Consider the following 22,962-nt stretch of genomic DNA (forward strand, 5'->3'; position numbering starts at 1 on the left):
TATTCAGTGTTATGAAACTTCTTCTAAGAGGCTTCGAAACATATTTAGTCAAAGACAGCAAAAAAAATTGAAATCTGATTTTAACCGTCAGTTTTCAAGCAGAGAAAAAAAATTGAATGGCCAGATAATAGCCAGATAAGTTTTCTTTTTACTATCTGCAATCATGCTTTGCTCCGGGGACTCTGAAAACACTGAAAGCGTATTGCCTACAATTACATTATAAAAGAGTATAATTTTAGAGTTTTTGTGCCCTTAGGGGCTTGGCGATATGCAGGGCGAAACTAATAAGTTTGATTTCTAAGACAATGATGGGCACTTTGAAAGCTTTTCATCTCGTGATCAAAGAGCTGCTTTCTGAGGGGGAACCGGGCCTTGTCGATATTTAATCAAGCTTGGATCCGAAAATTGATCTCATCTTCTCCGTCTCCGCTGGGCGAGAGATAAGCAGGCGAAGAGGGAGAGAAAAGAGATCTGGAGCTTTTGACGACGACATGTTTGGTTTGGTTTTAATGGGTTTAGTTTGTTTTGGCGCTGCATATTTGTGTGTGTGTGTGTGTGTGTGTGTGTGTAAAACATCTTCCTCAGCTGCAGAGGTTCCATAATTATGGAGGAGCCACAAGAGCATCATGGGGGAAAAAAAGAGAAAGAGGGAGAGCTCTCGATCAGCACCAGCTCAGCACTTTCTGATTCAGTGGTCCTAAAACCGCACAGTAAAGAATCCGGATCGCTTCCTCTTCAACTGATCACACAGGATTTATTAGGGGGAGGTCGTTAGGTAGATTTACAGCTTTTGCTTTCTCCGGCAAGTTTTACTGATTTCTTGGAGATTTAGTGCTTCTCTATTGTACCCTTCCCCCTTTTCACTTCTATCTCTATCTTTAATCATTTCTTGCACACAATTGGAGCAAACATATTGTATAACTGAAACATTTATTTACACCAAGTCTTTACAGATTTTGGCCTCTACACTCAAGATTAGTGTCAAGATTTGTGTCACCAATTAAAAATCTGAACAAATGTCTCCCCTTCTGTTCTTGAATTATGACTTTGACTAATGGCCACAAGTCTTTTGTAGAGTATTATGATGTCACCTTTTATGTGAAATCCTGTCTTAATTAACGTATAAAATCTTGAGTTATAGCCAAAGTATGTTTCGTGAGGTCACAGTGACCTTGACCTTTGACTTTCAATGACCAAATTCTAATCAGATAATTCTTAAGTCCAAGTGGACCTTTGTGCCAAATTTGAAGAAACTCCCTGAGGGCCTTTTTGAGAAACTGAATTCACAAGAATGAGATGGATGCAAGGTAATTGTGACCTTGACCTATGACTACCAAAGCTAATCAGTGCGTTGTTAATCCAAGTAACTACTTGTTCCAAATTTGACAAAAAAAAATCCTTGCGGTGTTCTTGAGATATCGCTCTCATAAGAGGGAGACAGACTACGTCACTGTGACCTTGATTGATGTATGACCTCCAAAATCTTAATCAGTTCATCATTGAGTCTAAGTGGACATTTTTGCTAAAACTGAAAAAAAAAAGTTAAGACTTTCTTGATATTGTGTTTATGAGAATAGGGCGGACACAAGCTCGCAGCAACCTCAACCTTTGACCACCAAGATCTAATAAGTTCATTATTGAGTCCAAGTGGATGTTTTGCCAAATTTGACAAAATTCCTTCAAGGCATTCTTGAGCTATCACATTCACACGGATGGGATGAAGAGACGGACAGACAGATGGACAGTCAACCCAAAGAACGTAATGCCTCTATCCTCGGCTATTGCAGAGGCATAAAAACATATATAGTCCCCTTAGCATTCACCAAATACATATATATATTTGGCATATGACAAAACTTGACAGTGTTTACAGGATGCTAATGTGTAGCATCACAGATCATCAGTGATGAGATTTCGTAACCCATCTAGATATCATCAGTGCATGTTTGAGGCATCAGATTATCACCAATGAGCTCCCACATACAGCATCCTCTAAATAAACATCATCAGAGAGCAATTAGTGAATATAGATACAGATCATTGTTAATTAGCAGTGACAAGACTGTATTTAACATGGACAAACTAACCGTTTGACGCCAGACTGGGGCTGATAAATGTAGATGTACAGGACTGTAGATCAGTAGTGATGAGACAGTATTTACTGGCTGCAGATCTATAGCATAATGCATCACTGGTGGTTAGACAGAAGAGAACGTATTGAGTGGCTGAATCAGGATTTCTTTCCTAGAACGGTTTCTGCAGATTTGCTGGGAGAGACTTTCTGTCAGACCAAGAAAGATTTAACAAGCAGTGAAAATCTGTTTTGTAAGGCATAATGTTCATTGCTACACATTTTTAAAATGTCCTGACTTTTAATAATAATCTTGTCTTTAGTACCATTTAGGAATAAATAGGGTTTTTTTTTCCAAAAAGTGGACATTTAATTTTTGCAGTAAAATTCTTCCATTACTGTCAGAGGTCTTGATATTTAATTTGGGTGCCGAAAGATGGTGGGATGCGGAGAAATGGAAAGAGTGGTGGATGCAGAGGTGATGAGAAAAGAGTGATGAATTACTCTAGCAAGGTGGAGGATGGAAGAACTGGCTGTCAGCTAACCAATCAGGCAGAGAGAGAGAGCAAGAGAGGAAAAAAGAGGGAGAGAACCGAGCTGAGGTGCAAAATAGAGAAATATGGAAAGGGAGAAAGCTTTAGAGAGGAAAAAAAGAAAGAAAATTGTGCCTCAAGCAAATATTGCATGAACAGTGGAAACTAATTTGACTCCTCACCTGTAGAGAACGGCGTTAGTGGAAAACAATTCTGCAGCTGATTTACAATCGAAGTCGAACAAAATAACAAATATGCATGAAGGAGAGTCTTGATGTGTTTTTACAGAAATCAACAGAGCAGAAGATATCTTGCTCACAACACTTGAAAGCATCACTTCTCAGGTGTAAATAAATCCATAAATCCAGGGCAGCAGAGTGGCAAGACAATCTGAAACCTGTAATAGAGACTTTGTAGTTGTGTCACATGCTCAGCAGACCTACTGCCTTAGTGAAGGACCCACGGAGCGTTGTTGATGCCCAATCAAAAGTGAAAAAAATGGTTTAACAACTGGAGCTACTTATCTGAGTTGTTGTTTTGAGATAAATCAGGTCAGTCAGCCTGAGAACTGTTAACTGTTAACTGTTATTTGCTACAGTAGTTAGCGAGGTACTAAAGCAAATAAGCTGTTAACATACAATACAAACTAATAGCTACATCTAGATGCGTTTTCTAGCAAGCATATCTTCACAACATCCCAGTGACACTGTCGAAAGTGGGATCATTACGTTTCTAAATCATTGTCTAGTTAAGATTTAAGATCAACATCCCAAGAATGAGAGGGGCTAAATCAAACTCCCACACTTACACTTTCTAACAAGCCATAATCTTTTCTTTTATTTTTCATCATTTCTTTTTACAAATTTGTAAATGGAATTCATTTTCAGGGATTTGGTTATATAGCAAAGTACTTGACAAATTAGATTTTTACGATGCTCAATGAACAGTCAACGGATCCTCAAAATCTAACATTTTATCCTAAAGGAAACATGAATTCTGCACCAAATATTATGTCGATCCATCAAGTATATGTCTTGAGATATTTCCTTAGACCGTAATAATTGGTGAAGCCACTGTGACGTCACCCAGTGGTTTGCGTATTGCCTTTTTTGGACCCAGAGTTGACCAAATTTGGACGAGAGGGTGGAGGTGACCATAATGCTTGCTGCTATCTTGGTCAGTGAGTTGCATGTACATCTAACTAACTGTGATAATACTAATGCTGATTTGTGCTAATTTTTTCTAGTGAAAAACGAAACATACTTAAAAAAAAAATGAATATCCAAAACCATAGTGAGTCTTTTGGTAGAACAAAATGCTGAACAAGATTTTTTTAAGTGACCAAAACGTTACAATGGACTTTCATGAAATGAAAACCACTGAACTAGTGACAGTTATTACAGCAAGTGACATCATGCCTATACTCTTTGAAATCTTTGGATATGACATGGTTACACAACCTGACCAATGTTGCCATGGTGGCGACTTGTCAACAGATGGCACCCACCTGTCATGCAGAGTGGCCAAACCCTTAATGATGCATAACTTTAAGTCTTAATAAAATATAAATAAGTGAGTTATACAAAAATTAATTCCACTTACAGTTCTCATGAACATTGAAATTTCCCTATAAGAACATTTTTTTACAGGCTGTAAACTTGTATTTCTGCTGTAAAGCCGGCCATTTTATCATTGGGTTGCGCTTGGATTAAATTTCAAGTGGCCATTCAAGGAACTGCAGCTTTTGGCACTTTTGCATTGGCTCCATTTTTTATTTTGACCTTGTGGCTTTGCAGGAAAAGTGAAGAGACCGCCAAAGTCATTAGGCTTCATCATTTAGGAACTATGGATATCTGTATGAAATTTCATGGCAACCCATGCAGAAGTTGTTGAGTTGTTCAGTTTGGACCAAAATGGTGCAACTAATTGAGCAACATTGCCATCCCTAGAGCCAAGCAGCCACTGTGGTTAAATTTATTTTAAAAGTTGTAACATCTTCACATGAAACAATACAAGCATGGGCCACTAAGAAAAAAACAGATAAAGAAAATAGTAGAATCGATCGTCTTTTCATGTAAGCTCACATCCCACAGTATACAACTCTCTTACTGCTGACACTTCTGGCTTACTTTCTAATGAAGTTACAGTCACTCTTAAAAAGTCACACAGAAAATGTTCCTGACTTTTACATTGGCCTACAGTTTGAACTCGTCTGAGTGTCTGCAAATTATAAAATTGGCTACTTCAGTCTGCACGTGTTTCACATTTAGCAAGCCTTATGTTATAGTTAGCGAGCTAATCGACTTTCCATCCATCTGTCCTTTCTCTGAAATGCTTACCCTGTTTGGGCTTGTGTAGGGGCTGGATCCTGTCCCAGCAAGCACTTGGCAAGAAGCTGGGGCACAATGGACAGTTTGCAAGCACTAGCCAACTGATAAGACACAAAATTGATCAAACATATCATTGAACAAAAAGTAATTCTCCATGACTGTTAAATTCTGTAGAGGTGGTGCAGTTGTCCATTTGATGATGCAGCCACATTTCCTCTCTGCGACCAAAGAGCTGAGGGCAACATGGCCAAAACCAGGTTGTGACATAACCTCTGTTGTTACTGCTCTGGTCTTCGAGGAACTATTTTGGTATCACCTTTAACCACTTCTTTCCAAATTCCCCTACTCTAAGGTAAGTGCTGAGCATGGATGGCTCCCGAGGGAATTGAACCCCTCACCCTGGCAGTCACACAGCAGCACCCATTTAGCATCAGCGCTACGGCTGCCAGAGAGTGGGGTTCAATTCCCACTGGGGCCTGCACACACACACGCAGCTCTAAAAATGCATGCTCTTAAGGCGCTCTGGATGAAAGCACTCTCCAAATGGCAGCTGTAGGTAATGAAAATTTTTCAAAAAAATCCCCCCCCCCCCCTTAAATTGATATACGGCTGTTGGAAATGAGCGGCGCAGATACAGAGCTGCTATTCTGTGGCAGCTGACTGCGGTATTGTCAGCGGTGATAATATTTTCTGTGAGCTGTAGATAGCTTCTCCCTCAGCACGCCTGAGGGGAGGTTAAGCCTCATAGCTAGTGGCCTGTGAACCAGAGAATGGGAGCTCCTGTATGTGCGTGTGTGTGTGAGAGAGAGAGAGACAGAGAGACAGACAGAGAGAAGTAGGAAGGTGATGAAAGGTGGAAGAGGAGGTTGAGAGAAAGAAAAAGAATAAAGAGATTGTGTCCATCTGTCCATGTCTGTCTACCATACTGCAGATCGACAGACGGACAGACTGGCAGATAGATAGATAGATACATAGACAGATGGATAGATAGACTGGGTGGAGGATTTAATGTGATCAAATAAGAATAATACACTGTTATCTTTCTACTTGATCACCTCATCTCTTCATCTTTATCCCTTCCTCTATCTTAATTCCACCCTTCTTTCTTATTTGCTTGCCCTACACCATTCCTCCTCCTCTCCTGCTTCCCTCCATCCATCAGTCCAATTCATCCACCTTTCCTGATCAGCAACACACACACACACACACACACACACACACACACACAGAGAGAGAGAGAGAGAAAGAGAGAGAGAGAGAGAGAGAGAGAGAGAGGGTTATTTGTCTCCCTTACTTGCCTGCCATCTCTCTCTCTTTCTCTCTTCCTCTCTCTCGCTCCTCCTTCATTATTCCTCACTCTTTCATCTCACTCCACCTTCCTCTCCTCCCCTCCCTGCATCCATCACTCCTCCTGATGGGGTCCAGTGCCTCAGAGACTCATAGTTTTGCTCCACATCTCCTCCTCCTGCATTTTCAGCTTCAACTCCTTGCATCCCTCTGTTGCTCCCTCCTTCGTTTTCACCTAAACCAAATTCCATCCATTGTTCTGCATGTACCTTTCCTTCCCTTGATCTGTCTCTATTAACCAAAGGTGTGTACCCCCCCTTCCTTTTCTCCTTAGCTCCTTTGTTTTCTTCCATCTTTGCTGCATATTGAAACTTTGTACATTGATGCTTTGCATCTTTGTTCATGTTCTTTTTAATTTAGTTGTATTAGTTTATTTTACAGTGACACTGAATTTATCAACAGAAAGCAGAAAAAAGAACAGTCCCTGGCCATGTTTAGAAGGCACTAAAACAAAACAAAACATGGCACACCTTACAGAATTCATAAATATGCAAAAAATAGTACACACATCAATAAATAATGCTACAGTATAACATATGGTAGTTTCTTCCCCTTCTCTCCCTCCTTTTCTTTCTTCCCTTCAACTTTCCTCCATCCTTCGTGTTTGCCTGTTTTTCCTGTCTTTGTCTGCTTCTTACACTTTCATTTTTCTTTTTCTTTCTGTTTCTCTCTTTCCTTCCTTCTTTCCTTCCTTTCTTTTTTAACATAATCTCTTCTTTGATCCCTGTTTTTCTCGTCCATCCTTTCCTCTCTTTTTAATGGCATCCAGCTATCTTTGGCATCCTACTTTCTTCTTTCCTTTTTTGCTTCTGCCTTCCTTTTCTTGTTCTCTCCCCACCTCTCTTACTTCCTGCACCCCCCCTTTAATTTCTCTGCATCCATTTATCCTTCTTCCCTCCTTCCTTCTAATCCCTTTTCATTAGTTTTTATCTCTCCTTTCCTTACTTCCCCTTGCCCCCGTCTTTCCTTTCTTTTCATTTTTTCTACTCCATCATCCTTTTTCTTGTCCCTTTCCTTCCTATTTACCTCCTTTTTCCTCTATCTTCCTTCGCTCCTTTCTCCTTTCCTCCCTCCTCTGTCTCTCCTCTTCAGCCTTATCCCGAGGGGATGATGAACACAGAGGTTATTGAATAGCAGAAATAATGAAATAAAATAGAGCAGAACACCCAGGACAAAACACGTTTTCTTATTTTCCTCCAGTAAAAGTTATGAATTTTTTATGTTTCAATCTTCCTCTTTAATGAAATAGTTTCTTAGAGGCGACACGTCATACATTTTCATAACAGGAATTTGGGCTGACATTTTCAATATGTTGTTTCATATGGCGTGCACTGCATACATAATGAGTTCACGAGTACCTGTGTGTGTGTTTGTGTGTGTGTGTGTGTAGGCTGGCATTTACTTGTCAGCTTTCAGTGTATTGCACATGCCTTTTTTACGACTGTATGCACGTGTTCATGCATATGTGAGACAATTTTTTTCTTTTGTCTCTCTAGTGTTTTGAACAGAACTCCAGTTCATCTCATCCACGAGATCATTCTGGTGGATGACTTCAGCGACGACGGTGAGCTGCAGCTGGACACACACATTACACACTCACACACATATACAAACACACACATTCCAGGTCTCTTCCAGGTCAGAGATAACAGAGATGAGACCTTCATAACAGGTCAGAGGGAGGAATGTGTCCACAGCAGCTGGGTCCACAGTTACAGTACAATGAAGATGAAAAGAGACCTCCGTTCTGGGTCAAAGAGACAGACGAGCTGTGTATGAACAGTGTCTCGCCCAAAGCTGTGTCTTGTTCGTCTCCAGAGAGATACAAAGTCAAGGTGAAATGATCCAAACAGACCAAAGAGAAAAGTTAAGATTGAAAACTTAAGATTACTTTTAGATTAGATATTGTTCGTTTCTGTTATTGCATTGCAAATCTTATTAAAAGATAAAAACCATGGACTGTATATAATGTGTACATAACAACACTCCAAAACTAAGGCCAAAACATCTAGATCTCCCCTGGGGGCTGGCTGCATTATAGATCTTAAACCCTGCCCCCTCCATGTTAAGGGATGGGACATGAGCTACACAATAAAATATAAACAAAAAAAAACAAGTACACATCAGATAAATCTTTTTTTAAAGGTGGTTTCTGTCATTAAATGTAGTTCTTATTACACTAAAGCCCACACTTATTCTGAACTCATCAAATACCACAGCTTGGTCAGTGATTTTTGTGTCATAAGCCAACACCAAAAGCCACCTTTTGTGGCCATATTATCTGCTAATGGGCATCATCAGTTTAAAACGCAGCTGGATGGCACCTTTCGCGGCAGTGTGACAGGCCGCCAGATGGCATCAGTTTGAAATTATGCTTGTAATGCTGTAATACCTTATAAGGAGCTGGAAAGTCCTTATGGGGTGGTTCTGCCCTTTCTTAACCTAACCATGTGCTTGTTCTGCACAAGGAAACATAAATACAAAGTGTTTCACCAATGTAAGTTTATATTAAAAAAAGACTGTATGCATCTAACAAGCAGAACACACACACTCTAGTTAACCTTAATTCAGTCCCATATTCACCCTCGTACTGCCCCAAGTAATCACTAGAGAAACAAATGTGGATTATTCCATCGCTGAAAATCGTCCCAAACAACTGTGAGTAACATTTGCTAAGAACTGCAACATTGTCCATCTGTGTTAGAAAGTTACTGAACCCGAAACTATATAAGCATATATACTTGTGGATATATGAAGATTTGTGTCTTCAGTAGGAACCAATGGGCTTTGCGGCTGAGTACCACAGACAAGACAGGCAAAGTCACAAAGGTACCAAGACTAAAACATCACGAGTGGAAAAACTAGAGCTGAAGTAATGTGCATGTGCCTCGAAGCTGAATTTGAAAACAGTTCTTGAGTAAATGTACTGAGTTACTTTCTATCACTGATAAACAGGGACAGTCGATTAAAGTTTTTTTTCTATATCAACAGTTCAAAGCCTCAAACATTTTTACAAGAGGGGCAATTACAGGAATTGTCCTGATCTGCTGTCATTTCCAATTTTCTTTCTACTCTTGCTAGAAAATAAGTTCTTCTCCATATCTGCTGAGCTGACCTTGATACGATCAAAAACAATATGTCTGCACTTTGCTTTTTATGGCCAGGGAGTGCAGCGCTGATAAGAAAAACATGCATCAGAAAGGTCAGTGACAGTGTGTACAAGTACAGTGAAACAGCAGTTTCAGGAGAAGTGGAACCAAATCCCAGATAACAAGATTTGATTTGTCTCTGGAACTTTATCTGAGTTCAGTGACACAAAGTTTATTCATCCATGTTCGAGGGTGATCTAGTATTGCTGGTGTATTCATCCTCTTCAAAGTAACAGTTTAAATGTTTTAAAAGGAAACTACAGAGAAAGCAACAAAAACTTCAGTGCCAATTATTTCGGTAAAGAAAACTCAACTGTGCAGAACATGTGCTGTGATACTGGTGGCTCAGTACTACCCGCTGACTATTCTCCGTAGCCTTTCCAATAGCCTATTATCAAAGACACCTGCTGAGTCGACCTGACAGCCAATCAGGACAGATGGTGTCGTACGCACATGTACAGAAGTGAAAATCCAAGTGATGAAGGCAAAATAGTCCCAGATTTAGACTATGAAGAAATGATCAAAACAGATGAGGGGAGCAGCGGAGAGATGCAATCAGCAGTGGAGACTGATATATATGCAAGTAAACAACCAAAGATAGAATATGTGCAAATGAGCGACAGCATGACAAACAGTGTTAATGATACTGTATGTACACTTTAAACATGGTACCCTACAACTGAGTGCAAAGTCTGAGCAACAAAAACTGTTCAAGAACTTCATTTCCTCCCACGCAGCAGTGTGTCATTTGATAACATTTATATCCTGCCTTTGGCTACAATCCTAATTTCTTACAGTGATTTATTTTGGGATATTTGACCTAGTATGAATTTTTTTCCCCCTCTAATATCCTGCTGCTGTAGAATGTTTTTGTCTCAACCAGAAAAACTCTTGATCATGATTATGAATATTGCAAAAATGTATGTACATTTTCCTTACAAGTGGTTGCTAATGGGGATGTTAGTTTCAGTTAATTCTGCCCTTTTTGTCTGGTGCTCCGTTGTTTAAGTGAGCTTTAGCACTGCATTTCAAAGTGCAATCTATTTAGCATTGGTGATTTTAATATTTTGTGATGTAAATGTCACTTTTTTATTTTCCATTGGCTTTGTGGAGACATGCCAACCAACCAACCTACGGTCCCCACTGGTCCCATACTGCACACCACTGGGGTTTGGTGGGAGCCAACATTAGGTAGCTAGCAGCATTGGTGATACGGCTGGTAATGTCGTCCTGGTCCCAAAAACACAGTGCTGTGCAAACATTGTGCCCAGATCTAGCCCCAGCTTCCCCAAGGAGTAAGTCGTTTTATTTGCAAACAGTGCTAATAGAGCTAAACAATGGATAAAATGGTTTTACAGCTCAAAAGTGAGCTGCTTACTCTCTGGGTAATGTGGGATGATATCCAGAGTTTCCACAGCAACACTGTTGCGTCAGGACGGTGTTACAAATGGTAATCACCGAATGACCAGTACTGCTAGCATCTCCTGTCAGACTAGCAGGTAGACACAGTAAACTGAAGAGAAGCAAAATTAACCTGCAGACGCACACGCATAACTGGTTCAGAATATTGTCTCTGGTTAACTGATTGACAGTTAACTGTTGACGTCCCTCGTTCCTAACCTTCAGTTATTTGATATACCCTCACAGTCTGGTCAGATGAGTTCAGGTACCACTTTATTGACAAAGCCTGTCATGGCCTAAATGTGTTCAAACTGATCTTTTAATAGGTTTTTAACACTATTAATTATATGGAAGTTGATATTAGCCTAATAGTCAAGATTCAGGTCTCTGTTTAGTAGCTGAGCTCCTCAACAATCATCCAGATTACATCCAGTAACTGCAGAAGCACTCCTGGTGTACATGTGGCCTACGTCTGGCTGAGAGTTGCTGTTCTAGTCATCACAGTGAGTCACTTTTTGTAAATGGAACCGCTTAGTTTTTCAGGCTAGCACGCACACTTTTTTTGTAGTCACATCTAATACTTGATTCGGACATGGACACATCACTTGAAGCCCGACAAGATGGTTTTTGAGTGATCTTGTGATCCCCCGATTCTTGCGTGATCTCATGATATTGCCAGAAGCTGTTGTGCAAGGTATTCTGGTAACTAAACTGCTGCCAGTAATCAGAAATGTATCTTTTCAAGCTCCAGTCTTCTCTTCCTGTTTTAGCATTTAGTTGTTGCTTCCCTAACGTGTGCTAATGTTTAATAAATACTGTGCATCTTCTGTGTTGTTGAGCTTGAGCAGGGCCAAAAAAAAGTAGTTTTGAACCCAAGTTAAAAAAAAATACTATTTTTTAGAATCAAGCCTCATAATGGGTGAAAATATTTCTTTTTGGGTCAAACTACTTTCTTGCTGTTTTTCACAAAGATCTCACACGTTCCCACTTGAAAGGAGATGGTCAGTGGAGAGGAGAGCGACCAGGCGTCTCCTCTGGGTCAAAGGGCTCTGATGGAGGTTTTCAGTCATTCAGGGCCACTAAACTTTGACACTTTTTGACTGAGGGTTTTTTTTCTTTGGTATTTGTTCTTTTCATATAACAATAGAAGAGAGAGCAACAGCAGTAAAGAGTTGTAACTACTTCCTCACTAATTCTCTTCCTGTGGTCTCAGTGCTAACTAAAAATGAATAGAATTGAATAAGGCACTTAGTAAAAGTCATAATTCAGAATTAATTAGTAATTTAATACAGCACTATGATTGCACCTGTTAATATATTAAGGCATATAATACAGCTTAGGAAAACTTAATAAATTGATCACATCACCATATAAGATAAGCCCAATGACAACATGAGGATGTAACAATGTTGTTTTCTAGTATATAATAGATAATACTACTGATTGTTTCAGGACAGAACCAGATAAATATGAAATTAAGAAATTGGTCAATTAGAAAATTAATTGCTTAATCCTTAAACTCTTTAATGATTTGCTGCTTTTTTTCTGTTGTAGATCATAAAAAAATATGGTAAACTAAGTATATTTGGATTTTGGGCTGTTTTATGGACAAAACATTCGACTTAAAAATGCCACAAACACAACATCATGATGGGTTATTTTCACTGTAACAATTGAAGCTGCGGTTAGTAACTGAAATATAATGAAAATGACTTTTCATTATATTTGCTGAAACTGTCACCACATTTTGAAAGAAGTACATGAGACAGATAGTTTGTGGGAAAAAAATAATTTCCATCCTCTTCAAACTGCCTCTAATGGCATCTGCTGCAGTCTAATGCAGCTTACCAAAAACAACCAATCAGAGCGGAGGAGTCTCTAATGCAGCTGTCAGTGATATCAATCCCTGCTCGTGAAGTGCGGTCAAATTGTCAAACTAGGCAGAAATGATCAAATATGAACGAAGATTCTGTTACTGCATTGCCTATTTCTCACCTCAAATGTTTTCAGAAGCATCTTTTAGTGTACTGTTTAATTGTAAAATGAGAATGTTTTATACCGCCATGTTGGAAAAAGCAAACCTTCTCATTTTACAGCCAAACAGGGAACTAAAATAGGTTGCTGAAAACATTTGAAGTGAGTGACAAAGCAGTAACAGAATCTTGATTCATTAGCGCTGCCTAGTTTGCAGTTCACGAGCAGTGATTGACATGACTGACAGCTGCAGTAGACGGTCCTCGGCTCTGATTGGTTGTTTTTGTTCACGTGTGGTAAGGCCATTAGAAATGTTGCAAAACAGTGTAGGTAACAGAGTGGGTAGAAGAATATAAGCTTTTTTTTTTTTTTTTTACAGATTATCTGTCTCATTTAGTGCTTTGTGAATATAGTGACAGTTTCAGCAACTATGACAATTTTTTTGTTTTTTTAATTAAAGTCAACAACTACAGCTTTAATTGTGTAATTCAGAAAGCAATCGGCAGAATAATCAATAATGAAAATAACTGTTATCTACAGCCCTACTCTTGGAAATAAACGTGTGTTTATTTTGACTTCTCAGTTGTTGCAGTTTTAGGAATTCTCTACTTTTCTCATTTTTACCTCACTATTGTTGAAGGTAGCCCTTTCTCAGAGATAATAGAATTGTATTAAATCTAATTTAATACAAAATATTGCCCTGTGCTCGGGCAATATTTTCGAAAGCCATTGTTGTTTCAAAAACATGTATTAAATATTCAGTCCACTTTTGACTCATAACCCAGCTGTTGTATTTTTTCCCCTATTTCTTTTTCTTCTTTTCATTATGACACTTTTCCACCAGAGCATTATTTTAAACATGTATTACAGCAGACAGTTATATTTAAGATAATATATTAATTCAACTTTAAAATTCAGCGGGGAGCACACAGTCGCCTGAACAGCAACTAAACAAATGTCTGGGTTGTCAAACTGAAAGCTTTGAATTGCCATCCTGCTGCTGCTGAGCTTTTCAACAAGCTGCTAATTTCCCCCCAGAGTCAAGAAATTATCAGAATATATTACACAGCACACAATATTCTTTTCAATTCTATTATATTATTATCATTAATCCGTTTATTTGAATTTATTGTGTGTGTGTTTGTTTCAGAAAGTGACTGTCAGCTTCTCACCAAACTGCCCAAAGTCAAATGTTTTCGCAACAACAAGAGAGAAGGTAGGAGGTGTGTGTGTGTGCATGTGTATTTTGTTTACATATGTGTGTGTGATAATTCATAATAGCATTTTTAATAAGTTTGTATTTGCCTATTTAATTATCAGCACTGCTTTGGTATTTGTGTGTGTCTCTGCATATCAGCTGTGTACTGTGTGTATGCATGTGTGTGTGTACACAATGAATGAATTGGCCTTTGCATCCCTTCATTAAACATTTCCATGTGTATGCACACACTCAGACAGACAGACAGACAGTGAGTGATGTGAAATTGATTCATTCATCTTTGGCTACATATGGAGCTGCAGAACCGAAATGACCTGAAGTGAATTGAAGTGACAGGAGCTGCTACTGAAATAGAGGCAGAGAGACGCCGACTATCATAAAAGAAATGTTACTGAAGAGAAAATGTCTTCCATCAGCTGAAATCCAAATATACCGTGGATTCAAAAGCAAAAGACCACAACCTAAGATTTGACTTCTTACTTTAAAATGCTAGAAAAGCTGCGTAAAAGCAGCAAAATGCATAAATGACAACCAGTGAGGGAGTGAATGCCTCAATCACACTAAATATGGATGTTGCTCCTCATTTTTAGTTTTTAACACAGTCGTACATCATGGCTATGCTCATCATTTTTCTATGTAATCCATTTGGAGCAGCCTGCATGCTCTTAAATATAGAATACAAATGAATGCAATATGAGAATTAACATGACAGCCTGACAATGTGATGGGGTCACAAACATTTTGGGAACTAAATGCATGGTTAGGAGCCAGAAAAGGTTCCTGTTACTTCACTGCGAATGTTTCTGAGAGCTTAAAGTGGTGTTTGACGCTCAGGACTCACAGAAAGTTTCACTATTATTTGAAACAGTCAGGTGGAGGACTTAAGATGTCCATTAAAATTTTACCACGCAATGTTTCTGTTTTTTTGATGGACATATTTTGTGCAATGGTGTAAAGTGAAACTTGCGCAGTGCACTGGGGCCCAGAAGCTGTCAGGGGCATATAAATGTAGACAGTTTTTTTTTTGTTTTTTTGCTGCATGGAGAAATCACATTGTGTGGGTTTCAGTCCATGGCAAGCTGTTAGATTAGCATTAAATAATTTGGTGCTTCAGCTGATTGAAGGCTGGTTTGGAAGATGAGAGAGATGCCCTTCAGTTCATCAACAGAGGTGGCTGTTTTGACACGAGCATATCAGCGGTGTATTTTGGCCTTACTTTGCCAGGAGGAGAGCAGGCAGTAGCCCAGAGACCACAATTGTAGCATAATTCAGCCAGGGCGTGGTTATGTTTAGGCAATAAAAGCACATGGCAGCCAATGCTGGGACATCATCAAACGCACATGTTGGCATGAATAGTTAGGATTAGAGGAAAGAGGCACATGGTGTAGTGCAAAAAAACCTGCATCGCATTCTGTTCAACTGTGCTGTTCAACCTGACGCCTTACTGCCGTGTATCATGCAGATGCAACCGGTTCTGTCCAGCCAGGTTATCAACCGGCTGTCCAGTGGCCTATCACACAAATGTGAAACGTAGCTGTTGGCATCGGGATCTTATCTGTAAGCAGGTTTATCGAACAACTTTGGAATGAGAATTGGCTGCATGTACCCAGTATTTAACTGTAGGTATAAACAACTCTGGATTTATATTATATGATATTTAAAACAGCAACACAAGGTCGAAATCAGTTGTTTATATAAATAAATGAGTGGTATTTTTAATCTGATTACTTACGGCATTTTTTTTTTTTTTTTGCATTGTTGGAGGTTCTTTGCCCCACATCATCCATTGGAATCATTAAACCTAAAACTTGTTGGGTATTTCCCTTAAAACTACAGTGCTGTGAAAAAGTATTTGCCCCCTCCCTGATTTCTTGCTTTTTTGCATGTGTCACACTCAACTGTTTCAGATCATCAAACAAATTTAAATATTAAACAAAGATAACCGAAGTAAACATAAAATGCAGTTTTTCTGTGAAGATTTTATTTGTTAAGAGAAAAATACTATCCAAACCTACATGATCCTGTGTGAAAAAGTAATTCCCCTCCTTGTCAAATAATGAGGTAATTGTGATTAATCATATTATTGTGGAAAACTGAGTTTAATTTCATAGCCACACCCAGGCCTGATTGCTGCCAGACCTTTCAAATCAAGAGATCAGTTAAATAGAACCTGTCTGACAGGGTGAAGTAGGCCATATTGAACCCTAGACATCATGCCGCGATCCGATCAGAAGAAAAAAATTGACATGTCTCAGTCTGGAAAAGGTTACAAAGCCATTTCTAAATCTTTGGGACTCCAGCGAACCACGGTGAGAGCCATTATCCACAAATGGAGAAAGCATGGTACAGTGGTGAACCTTCCCACGAGTGGCTGGCCTACAAACAGTACCCCAAGAGCACAGTGGCAACTGATCCAAGAGGTCACAAAGGAACCCAGAACAACATCTAAACAACTGCAGGCCTCACTTGCCTCAGTCAAGGTCAGTGTTCATGACTCAACCATAGAAAGAGACGAGGCAAAAATGGCCTGCATGGCAGAGTTCCAAGGCGAAAGCCACTGCTGACAAAAAAGAACATAAAGTCTTGTCTCACTTTTGCCAAAAAACATTGTGATGATCCCCAAAGCTTTTGGGAAAATATTCTGTGAACTGATGAAACAAAAGTTGAACTTTTTGGAAGGAGTGCATCCCGTTACATCTGGCATAAAATGAACACAGCAGTTGATAAAAAGAATATCACGCCAACAGTGAAACATGGTGGTGGTTGTGTCATGGTTTGGGGCTGCTTTGCTGCTTCAGGACCTGGACTACTTGCTGTGATTGAAGGAACCATGAACTCTGCTCTCTACCAACAAACCCTGAAGGAGAATGTCCGGCCATCAGTTCGTGACCTCAAGCTGAAGCGCACTTGGGTTCTGCAGCAGGACAATGATCCAAAGCAAACCAGCAGGTCCACTTCTGAATGGCTTAAAAAAAACCAAAATGAGTGTTTTGGAGTGGCCTAGTCAAAGTCCACACCTGAACCCAATTGAGATGCTGTGGCATGACCTTAAAAAGGCGGTTCATGCTCGGAAACCCTCCAATGTGGCTGATTTAAAACAATTCTGCAAAGAAGAGTGGGCCAAAATTCCTCCACAGCGATGTGAAAGACTCATTGCCAGTTATTGCAAATGCTTGACTGCAGTTGTTGCTGCTAAGGGTGGTTCAACCAGTTATTAGGTGTAAGGGGCAATTACTTTTTCACATGGGCCATGTAGGTTCAGATGGCTTTTTTTCCCTTAATAAATAAAATCGGCACTTAAAACTGCATTTTGTGTTTACTTGTGAGTTATCTTATAAACTTATCTTTAAGTTTGCTTGATCTGAAATGGCTGAGTGACAAAGATGCAAAAAAAGTAAGAATTCGGTAAGGGGACAAATACTTTTTCACAGCACTGTATATAAATAGCAGGATGACAAGCAACGACTGAAGCTGATGGAGAACTAAATAATAATAATATTAAATGATGCAGTGATAAGCAAAATGCAGACAAGAGCATGCAGACCATGAAGACACTATCAAGAAGAAAACAAAAAAAAAAACAAGACCCATAAAGTCCCTCTGCAGATTTAGTGTTAAGATAAAAACAAATCTGTTTCACCTCTGCCCGAAGCAGCACCTGGTTGTAGTCTCAACTTCTGACTGCATGACTCTTTTTCCGATCATGTTTGCCATGGATATAAAGAACATGAAAAACTGTCTGATACAATATATGCCTCTTTAAAAGCTTTCTCTCTGAATGCTATACCTGAAACATAACCATCACCCTGTTCCAAACTTTCTGACAGCTCTGTAATTACCGGAGCCTAACTCATTCAATCAAGTGAACATAAGTACCACACCAGCAGTAATTCATATCCTATAGAAACACAGACCTTTAAAGTAATTTCAGCTAATACCTTTGGTTTTCAGAGTTCAAAGTTGCCATTGTGAACAGGGTCCAAAGTATGAGTGAACAAACCTACACTTAAACCTTCACAGTAATCGTTACATTTAAGCGTCATCTTTTCTGGATGGTTCAGATTACCATCTGACTCTGACTAACCTCCACACTGTGCTTCTGCAAAATGACAGGCAAAGACATTTTCAGACTTTTCATTGCTGTTATTTTGGTGACACCTGAGTTCAAATAGCACTGTTCTCACTGGGGCAAACTAAAGTGGAGGACACTCAGAAACCACTTTTAACATGCTTGTTGTTGGCTTGGTGAGAGCAGTGCCATCTGAACTCAGATTACTGCACAGAAACACCTCAAAATAAGAGTCTCACTTCACCATTATTTCTCTTGTTTTTGCAAGTACTTTTCTCTCTTCCCCTCCACGTCTCACACTTTTTTCTCTCTTTTATTTTCCCCTTTTTTCTGTTTCTTGTATTTTATAGTTGTTCCCTTCGTCTCTCACTCACCTCGCCGCCTGCCTCTCTCTCTCTTTAACAACAGGAACACTTGTCCTACATGCTGTCACTGAAGGATTTCATTATAGCACAGTCATGCTGATCACACACTGGCAAACACACACGCACACACACACAGGCAGGGTTCATCAGTTCAGCTAGTTAATAGTTTATTGCTTCAGGCCTTGTGACTTGATTGTCTTTTTAATGCCCATAAAAACCCACCAGGCTGATACTATATGTCTTCTCTGACACACACACAAGCACACAATAACTACTTACTTATTGTACTTGTGAGGACCATCTGAGGCAAAATGCTTTCCCTAACATTAGCCTAAGTATGATCTAGTTTTAGAAAAGTGAAGTTAATGCAGAAGTGCCATAAACCTGCATTCTTTCTAATAGCTAGCAGAGGGGGGGGGGGGCTCCACTGGTTGCCAAAAGTAGTCCAATTGTACAGAAGTCTACGAGAGAATGATCTTACTTCTCACTTGATTTATTACCTCGGTAAACATCTACGTAATGAGTTTATGGTCTCAAGTCTTGTAAGTCTTGTTTAATAGATCATAATGTTCATTTTGTAAATTATGGTCCCATTCAGAGTAACATAGAGGATAAGGCAGCTTATGCTTTACGGCGCTGCTACCTTGTGCTTGCCTAGTCACTTCTACAATGGCAGCCTCAGGTTTTCAGTTAGTTCCACCCTTCGCTCCTCCACAGCTCCATCCTCTCGCTTAACACGGTCATATCTGGCTCCAAAAAATTAAGATGGTCAGGCTTTATATCAGGAGTCCAAAAACCAGTGGGTAATTCCGCTAAGGGCTGCCCTTTGAAAGTCAGAGACTTGAATCATCAGTCAGAGACCCCCAGTTGATTGAGACTGCTTCAAGTCAAGCAGTCTTTTTTTCTGTGCAGTGTACTTCTGGGGACACTTTGGTCCCCAGATTTTGCTGAGGAGTAAGTACTCTTGACTTTGACGCTACTCTTTGCAGGCAGCAGCACAGAGGGAGAGAGAGACTGCACCATAAGGTGGTGAATTTACAGATCACAGCAGGTTAATACGACACAGTCTCTGACAGTCTTTTGTTGATGTCTAGTATCAGCAAAACAAATGTTGTTGCGCATTTGCGATCCATCCGTTAGCTTGTTATCCACATGACATGAATGCCGCTGTCACACGTAACCTCCCTTGCCGCCCGTTCAGACTTTGGATGGAAAACAAAATGGCTTGTCAAATATTCGTATTGCACTGCCAAATCTGATTTTACCAGCATAACTCGGGTACTGCCTAGCTACATCCACTTCATCTATGTTTCAGACAAACCTGACTAGAGATTTTTTATAGTCCATACTTATTTGCCACAAAAAGCCAATGTACCATCTGTACAAATGATGTCTTACAAATGCACTGTGTATGTGTGTTTGTGTGGCATGAGCGTATTTGTGTTTGTATGACAACTCTGGAAACTTTAGGACTTTCTCTTTTGTCCCCCACCAGACCCTGTCATGTTGCTATTTGTCCCTGTAAATGCATTTAGTGGAGTCCTTAAGCTCTGGGATGGATATGTTTTTTGTTTTTCTTTTTTCAAAAGAAGATATAAGCTGCCCTCGCTTTACCTCCCAAGAGCAGTCGTTTGTTCGCTGTTCATCCACATATTCAGTATGTTCCAAACAATCGTTGCTTTGCCAATAAATAGCTAAAAGCGCCATTTTGGCAGATCTTTAAAGCTATGAGGAAGCTGTTGAGAAACCCAGATATATGACGTATGAGTATGTCTTTGTGTTAAGATTTGTTGGAGCATACTAACCATAAAGGATTGACGGTTTGTCGTTGTGTGTCTGGGTCATTCTTATTTACTACCAGCAACAACACAACAGCACAACCGGCTACATTGACAAGTGAGTGTTAACGAGTAGCTTATGGACTTTGCCACAAAGCACCTTGACTGAACATCATCAGTGTCTGAGCTCCATTTTAACATCACATTTTGCCACCCCATTGTATCCCCATGTGCACCACAATGCGCAGAAGGCTAGCATAGTGTCATTTAACTTCTCTAAATAACACAGAACCACAGCTAGAAATAAAAACGTGATTGTTAGATGCTTCAATGCGTCATTGGAGCGCTGAAAATAGCTGAAGCTGCCTCAAGTATCGGACGTCGGCTTGTAGCTTCAAGTCCCTGACTTTCACTGAAAATGTCTTGAGCCTGTTGCTGTGTTGCTTGTAGTGTGAACGCAAGAATCCATTATAACCGCCGTTCCCCATGAAGGACCAAAACCTTTCAGTGCTTCAGTCAGTGAGTATTAAAAGATTTTTGGTGGACCGTTCCTTTAATCTAAAACCCAAGACTTAATGGGATTACTGTGATTCAAACTAAGTATTTGATTAATTGCTGAACACCTTTCCAGCACTGGTAGTGAAATTTTGTATTATTTTCCTCAATGAATAATCCAAAATACACACCCACCTCATGTAGGGTAGGTCTAAAACTCAAATTTTCACTTTACAAACACACAATAAAACAGTAACACACGGACAGGTGTGATGGGTAGATACAGTTAAGAGTTATTAGTGTGTATTAACACACTCCCCTGTACAAAGTCAGCCTGTCCTGTACTGTATACGGTGTGTGTGTGTGTATCTGAAATAATGTCCAGTGTGTGTGTGTGCTTATGTATGTATGTGCATGCTTGCATGTGAGGCCTGTGTGTGTGCGTGTTTGTGTGTGTATGTGTGTGTGTGTCCATCCATCCAGAAAATAAAGCCTTATTGAGGATGAAATGGGATTTTTAATTGGCTGAGCCTCGGCCTAACAGCGCAGCGTGAAACTTCACGGCCCCTCGTACAATGTCACCGACACACACACTCACGACAGACCCAGCGCACAGTCACGGTTACACACGAACAAGCAGTATTGCACGCCAAGCCTTGTGCACATGTGTACACACTTATTCAAAGGAGCACACACACACAGAGAGTACATCTCCATGTCAGGGAGTATTGATTAGACCATTTAGTCCAAATAGAGGAGAACACTGGCCCCCATCAGGGAGACCTCCCTAACAGGCTCATTTAAACACACACACAAACACACACACACACTGTCTATCTCTGTCCTCCTACAACACAACCAGCCGACACACACACGCTCTCTTCCTGACACTCACCTTCACTCCCTTTCTCTTCCTCTCTCTCACACACACGCAGAAACCTTTCCTCTAACACACACACATGCAGAGTGTGATGGGCCTGTTAAAAGGTTGTGTCCATGTCTGACAGGGCCTCTAAGAGCCCTGCATCGATTTTCCCTTTTGCTGACTGACTGAGAGAGAGAGCTAGCGAGAGTGAGAGTGAGTGAGAGAGAGAGAGATAGGGGATGTCAATAGGAAGAGCAAGGCACTAACAATAGCAAGGTTAAGGGTTCCATGCCCTTCCAATGTCTAAAAGTATTCTGTGTATGTCTGCAAGTGTGGGAGGAGGATGGTGGATGTGTGTGTAACTGATAGTCACAGCTCGAGAGCGTGAAAGTTGAATATATACTGTCTTATCCGATCTGCCGCCCTGAAAAGAATCAATTTCAGCAGGCAAAGAGGAGCATTTCAATTCAGCGGAGAGCAGCTCTGACCGCTCTGAGGCTGGATGTTGGATATCAGCTGTAATCACAGTGCATGTCTACTGTGTGGAGACTGCATGGTTTGCTGTTAAAGTATGTATGAATTTATGCATTCATAGCGTGTATCAGAGATGATGAGTCACTGAGACAGTTAACAAGAATCAAGACCACTTGTCAGAAGTGGGCTTCAAATCTGAAACTCTAGTTAGCTGCCACAAAACCTGCTCCATGCAGTGGTTTAGAGTAACTAAATACATTTACTCAAGTACTGTTCCCAAGTACAATTCTGAGGTGCTCTACTTAAGCATATTGATTTTATTTTCATTTCTTCTTGTATTCCACTATCTTAAAGGGAAATATCGTGCTTTTCACTCAATCGTATTTATTTAACATTTCAAATTCAGTCACCTTACCACATGGAAATGCTGTGTACATAAAAATGCAATGCAGTAATTATTATCAAGTGATATAATATAAAACAGGGGTCTTTTACATTTATGCTTTAAGTAAATTTAGCTGATAGAACCAATGTACTTATGTGCAGTTTTGAATGCAGGACATTAACTTCTCAGGGAGTATTTTAACACAGTTTTATTGCTAATTTTACTTAAATAAATTATCTGTGATTCTTCTTCCTTCACTGGCTGCATAGAAATTTAAACACAAATCATAATTTCACAACACCATTACATTTATTACAATTCTTATTTCTATTCAGAACAACGTTTTACTATTTTTATAATTATTATTATTATTAGTAGTAGTAGTAGTAGAAGATGTAGATGTAGTATTGCAATTATAATATAATCTTAGGTCCTAAAATGACACCCATGCATAGTTCTTCTTTCTCAGTTTTCCTATTTGTTACTTACAAAAAAAATCAATTCGGA

The 22,962-nt window shown here is 39.7% G+C and overlaps 1 protein-coding gene across 1 annotated transcript in view; it reads left to right on the forward strand.

Moving 5' to 3' along the window:
- Positions 1–22,962, forward strand: part of galnt14 (UDP-N-acetyl-alpha-D-galactosamine:polypeptide N-acetylgalactosaminyltransferase 14 (GalNAc-T14)) — a 196,223-nt gene that overhangs the window by 120,310 nt on the left and 52,951 nt on the right. The window contains exons 4-5 of the mRNA XM_042503819.1: positions 7,778–7,845; positions 13,956–14,021. Coding sequence (XP_042359753.1) covers positions 7,778–7,845; positions 13,956–14,021 — 134 coding nt within the window. The remainder of the gene's footprint in view (positions 1–7,777; positions 7,846–13,955; positions 14,022–22,962) is intronic.

Source organism: Plectropomus leopardus, chromosome 16, assembly GCF_008729295.1.
Source record: "Plectropomus leopardus isolate mb chromosome 16, YSFRI_Pleo_2.0, whole genome shotgun sequence".
NCBI classification, from domain to species: domain Eukaryota; kingdom Metazoa; phylum Chordata; class Actinopteri; order Perciformes; family Serranidae; genus Plectropomus; species Plectropomus leopardus.